Source organism: Chaetura pelagica, unplaced genomic scaffold (assembly GCF_000747805.2).
Source record: "Chaetura pelagica isolate M959 unplaced genomic scaffold, ChaPel_1.0 scaffold408, whole genome shotgun sequence".
NCBI lineage: Eukaryota > Metazoa > Chordata > Aves > Apodiformes > Apodidae > Chaetura > Chaetura pelagica.
In genome coordinates, this window is record NW_009954229.1 from 953,677 (window position 1) to 958,622 (window position 4,946).

Here is a 4,946-nt window from a genome sequence, read left to right on the forward strand (position 1 = left end):
GTCTCTGGTCTCAGGGTAGCATCTTTTCAGCACAGTACATTGAGCTCAGAGATGCAGGAGTTTATTTGGGAGCATAAAGATTAGAAATCACTCTCCAGTGCCTCCCTAGCCTGGTCTTACAATGAATCTTGTGGAGAGACCCCACAGTTAGGGAATCAGGAGCTACATGGAGCCTTTGACTTCACATTTATCCAACTGCATCCAAAAAACATTTCCCCCGAGATGCCTTTCTAGCTCTTTTGTTGTGTGAGTTGGTTAGAAGGGGAAATCAATAAGAAAGATAATATCTTCCTCCCTATAAACACAAGTGCTTCCTGAGTTCCTCCCAAGAACTTACCAGCCTGGTTTCCTTTGATGGAAGGTTGGTTGAAATCCAAGAACTGCTTGGACAGATGAGGAGTGGGTTTGCAAACCCTGGTGGGGCTGGCAAGATCTGCTCTGATTTCCTTGAGTGAAGTAACTCTGTATTTGTTCAAACTCTCCAGATACCAGTTAATGTTCTCTGCTCAATATTTATTATTATTTCACCTGCAAATTCTTTGCTAAGCAAAGAAAACAGAAGTTGAGTTTCATGGCTGGACTACTGGGGATGGTTTTCATCTCCGTAGTGGGTGTAAATCAGGATTTATACCAATATAAAACTGCTGTGATGTTGGCAGTGGTGGGTAGAACAGACCAAGAATTTGCTCATGTTTCCCAAATTTCTCTCCAAGAGCACTTCATAAATGACTATAGCAGGGGCTTACTTTTTACCTGGTCTGGTAAATGGATCCAACCAGCACCACCCAGTGCTGCTTCTGAGCTAATCAAATTCTGATTTAAGTCACAGTCCCTCAAGTTATGTGAAGGTAAAACTGAGCAGAGACTCACATTAGCCTTTGTGCTTTCATGGACTTCTCAACATCAGTTAAGGATGTCTGGTCTTCTCCTAAATAGTGTGAGATGTCCAGACCTTATGTTATTTTGGTCTTAGTTGCAGTTCCCTGATTTACAAGAAAAACAAGGGGAAAAATGCTCAAATCCTGAGATATTCAGTGTTCCTGAGCATGCAGTTCAGAGGGGTTTTTGGTTTCATATACAAGAGCTAGATGGAAAGCTTCCAACAGAAGGAAATTCCAACCAAAGACAGGCAGGAGAGCATAGGGTTTTGATTTTATGACTGTGTTTGTGACAGATTTTATGACAAAGTTTTTCTGTATCATAATACACATTTTGTAAAGGCTGGAATAGCCCATGAGCAGCACAGACTCAGTCTGAAACTCTGGCTATAGGTGACCCCAGAAAAAGATCTAGGGAGAAATGGGGTAAGGGGTAGGAAGTTCTGCTCTTTCTGTGGTGTTCTGGAGAAAAGCTCCAAAAGAAAAATGATTAAACACTAACTTTTCTTTCTTCCCAACAACAAATCTCTCTCTGCAATGCAACTGCAATCTGTCTGGATGGCTTTTGTCATAGGTTCAAGTTCCCTGACCTCTGGGCGAGATCTCTTGAGGTGATGGATAGTTGTGTTTTTAACATGGAGCAGTAATGTAGGAACATATGCTGGGTTTCAAGCTAATGAGGACAATAAATCCTGCAGCCAAAAAAAAAAAAAAAAGGCAAAAGATATTTCAGGCAACACAGAACTGCAGAAAAGCAGCACCACAAAGGGGCTGGGAAGGAGGAATTGCCTTTAGACTCAGCCAGGGGACTGGGAGCCTTCAGGAAGAGAGTGATTCCTGCCTGATGCTTGAGCTCAGGGACTGTCAAAGCACTTGAAGTGGTTTCCACACTGCTGCTGTTCAGCCAGACTCTGCCTCGTGGACAGATGGTTGTGTTTGGGCTGTAGGGAATGGGAAAGGGCCCTGTGGGTGCTGGTTGGTGGCAGAGTGCCCAGTGGCTCCACCAGGCTGGAGATTGGACCAGTAAGTCGAACTCTGGCTATTGGGAGGGACCTGAGCAACACTGCTGTTGCCATCATGTGGTGGAGCAGGGTAAGATTGAGAGCCTGTCCCTGGCATCCTGACTCACAGCATCCTGCACAGCCACCAGACTTCCCTGATCCATGTTCTCCAAACAGGCAGCATCCTTTCACAGATCCACCCAAAGCACTGCTACCAGGAGGCCAATGGCAGCTTTTCAAATGGAGCCCCACCTCCTGTCTTCATTTGCTGCTACATGGTCCTGGTGGCCCAGCATCCACCCCGAGTGGCTGAAAGAGAAGATTCATCTTACCTGAAACAGAAAAGAGAGGCTCTGAGTGTAAAGTCTGTAACATGATGTCCCAGAGACACATGCAACACTGCTGAACTGCAGAGACTTCATCTGAAGCCCCTCTGCCCCCTTGGATGAGATCTGGGCCAGTATTCAAAGCAGGACACAGGACAAGGGACAGCTGGTTTTAACCCTGGCACTGCCCAAGGCTTATGCTGATCTTGAGAGCACAGCCAGACTAGACAGGTTTTCCTTTCCCCTCCTGTGTTTACTCATCTTCTGGAGTCTGTGGGCACCAATTCTTCCTCAAACCTTCCCAGCCCTTGTGCCAGCAGTGGTGGTGACTGCTCTCTTGCTGTCTCCTAGGGTCCATCACCTCCATCCGCTCCCAGCCCGTGGGAACGTGTTCCTCTCCAAGGGTCCCCATGGAGTCCCTGCCACTGGCAGCCCGTTCTCCCAACCACGAAGGCCGCCCCCGCTGGAAGATCCTTCCTCCCCACGTCACACCTCGATCTCCTACTCTCAACAAGCTGCTCTGCAGACAGGTGAGAGGCCAAGGGCCTGCAGAGGTAAACTCCTTCATAGTCACATGGGTCCTTCCCATCTTTTCCAGCCCATGCTTGGGTTTCCCACTCTTGGGAGTTTGACATGGTAGAAGAGGATTGGGTTAGGAATCAGTTGAGTAATCTGGACATCCATAAATGGATGGGTCCGTATGGAATGCACCCAAGGGTGCTGAGGGAGCTGGCAGAGGTCATTGCTAGGCCACTCTCCATCATCTTTGGTAAGTCATGGGTAACAGGAGAGGTGCCTGAGGACTGGAGGATAGCAAATGTCACACCAGTCTACAAGAAGGGCAAGAAGGAGGACCTGGGTAACTATAGACAGGTCAGCCTCACCTCCATCCCTGGAAAGGTGATGGAACAACTTGTTCTTGTCACTATCTCTAGGCATATCAAGGACATGGGGGTCATCAGGAGCAGTCAGCATGGTTTTATCAAGGGTAAATCATGTTTGACTAACCTCATAGCCTTCTATGAGGAAATTACTAGGTGGATAGATGATGGTAGAGCAGTAGATGTGGTTTATCTTGATTTCAGTAAAGCATTTGACACCGTCTCCCACAGCATCCTTGTAGATAAGTTGATCAAGTATGGGTTTGGTGATCAGGTAGTGAGGTGGACTGGTTAAAAGGAAGGAGTTAGAGAGTTGTAGTCAATGGGGCAGAATCTGGTTGGAGGTGTGTGACTAGTGGAGTCCCTCAGGGATCGGTACTGGGACCGGTGTTGTTCAACATTTTCATCAACCACCTGGATGAGGGTATAGAATGTACCCTCAGCAAGTTTGCTGATGACACAAAGCTGGGAGGAGTGGCTGACACACCAGAAGGCTGTGCTGCCATTCAGAGAGACTTAGATAGGTTGGAGAATTGGGCGGGGAGAAACATGATGAAATTCAACAAGGGGAAGTGCAGAGTTTTACATTTGGGGAAGAACAACACCATGTCCCAGTACAGGTTGGGGGCTGAACTGCTGGAGAGTAGTGTAGGTGAAAGAGACCTGGGGGTCCTGGTAGACAGGAGGATGACCATGAGCCAGCAATGTGCCCTTGTGGCCAAGAAGGCCAATGGCATCCTGGGGTGCATTAGAAAGGGTGTGGTTAGTAGGTCAAGAGAGGTTCTCCTCCCCCTCTATTCTGCATTGGTGAGGCCACATCTGGAGTATTGTGTCCAGTTCTGGGCCCCTCAGTTCAAAAAGGACAGGGAACTGCTCGAAAGAGTCCAGCGCAGAGCTACGAAGATGATTAGGGGAGTGGAACATCTCCCTTATGAGGAAAGGCTGAGGGAGCTGGGTCTCTTTAGCTTGGAGAAAAGGAGACTGAGGGGTGACCTCATCAATGTTTACAAATATGTAAGGGGTGAGTGTCAGGGAGATGGAGTTAGGCTTTTCTCAGTGATGACCAGTGATAGGACAAGGGGTAATGGGTGTCCTTCTCTGGAGACATTCAAACCCCCCTGGCCACGTTCCTGTGTGATGTGCTCTGGGTGACCCTGCTCTGGCAGGGGGGGTTGGGCTGGGTGATCTTTCGAGGTCCCTTCCGAGCCCTGGGATTCTATGATTCTATGATTCTTTTCTTGCATCTGAGAGTAGAATTTCCCTTTTTAGAACAAAATGTTTCTGGTGCCATAAATTGTAACATATTCCAGTCTCAGCAAGTGACACTTAGGGGAGACCCTTTTTACCTACTCCCATCTCTGTGGATGTACTGTCCTGGGAAAGAACAACTGAAGCATAGAGAGAAGGTGCCCAGCTCAGTTCTGGCAGTGCTGTGAGAGCCTGCAGACAGCCCCACACTGTGTCACTGAGCACAGGCTGCACTGACCTGGCATTTGGTGCTAGAGCAAGACCAAGGCCATGCCAAAAGACCCAACAGATACTCAGGGTCTGGCCTGCTTGCTAGCCAGGTTATACCCTCTTGTCCAGGGTCTGACAGGGGTTGGCACCACAGGGCAGGGATGGGGCAGCGCAGGGTGCATTGGACCCACCAGCAGTTCTGCCACATGCCATGACTGATCACTGGAAGTTCTGCCAGCCTGGCAGATCCCTAGGCTCTCATCCCATCTCTCCTCACCTTCCAGGAGGCCATTCGAACGGACTCTGTGGACGGGCAGACTTCGGAGCGCAAGGACAGCCTGCAGGCAGAGCCTGGAGGGATGCAACCATCAGCTCAGCAGCCTCAAAACACCTTCCACCCCA

General features: G+C 48.8%; 1 protein-coding gene across 1 annotated transcript in view; it reads left to right on the forward strand.

Annotated features, from left to right (window-relative positions):
* Positions 1-4,946, forward strand: part of CACNA1H (calcium channel, voltage-dependent, T type, alpha 1H subunit) — a 256,641-nt gene that overhangs the window by 241,889 nt on the left and 9,806 nt on the right. The window contains 2 exon segments of the mRNA XM_010003580.1: positions 2,557-2,735; positions 4,829-4,905. Of these exon segments, the coding sequence (XP_010001882.1) occupies positions 2,557-2,735; positions 4,829-4,905 (256 nt within the window).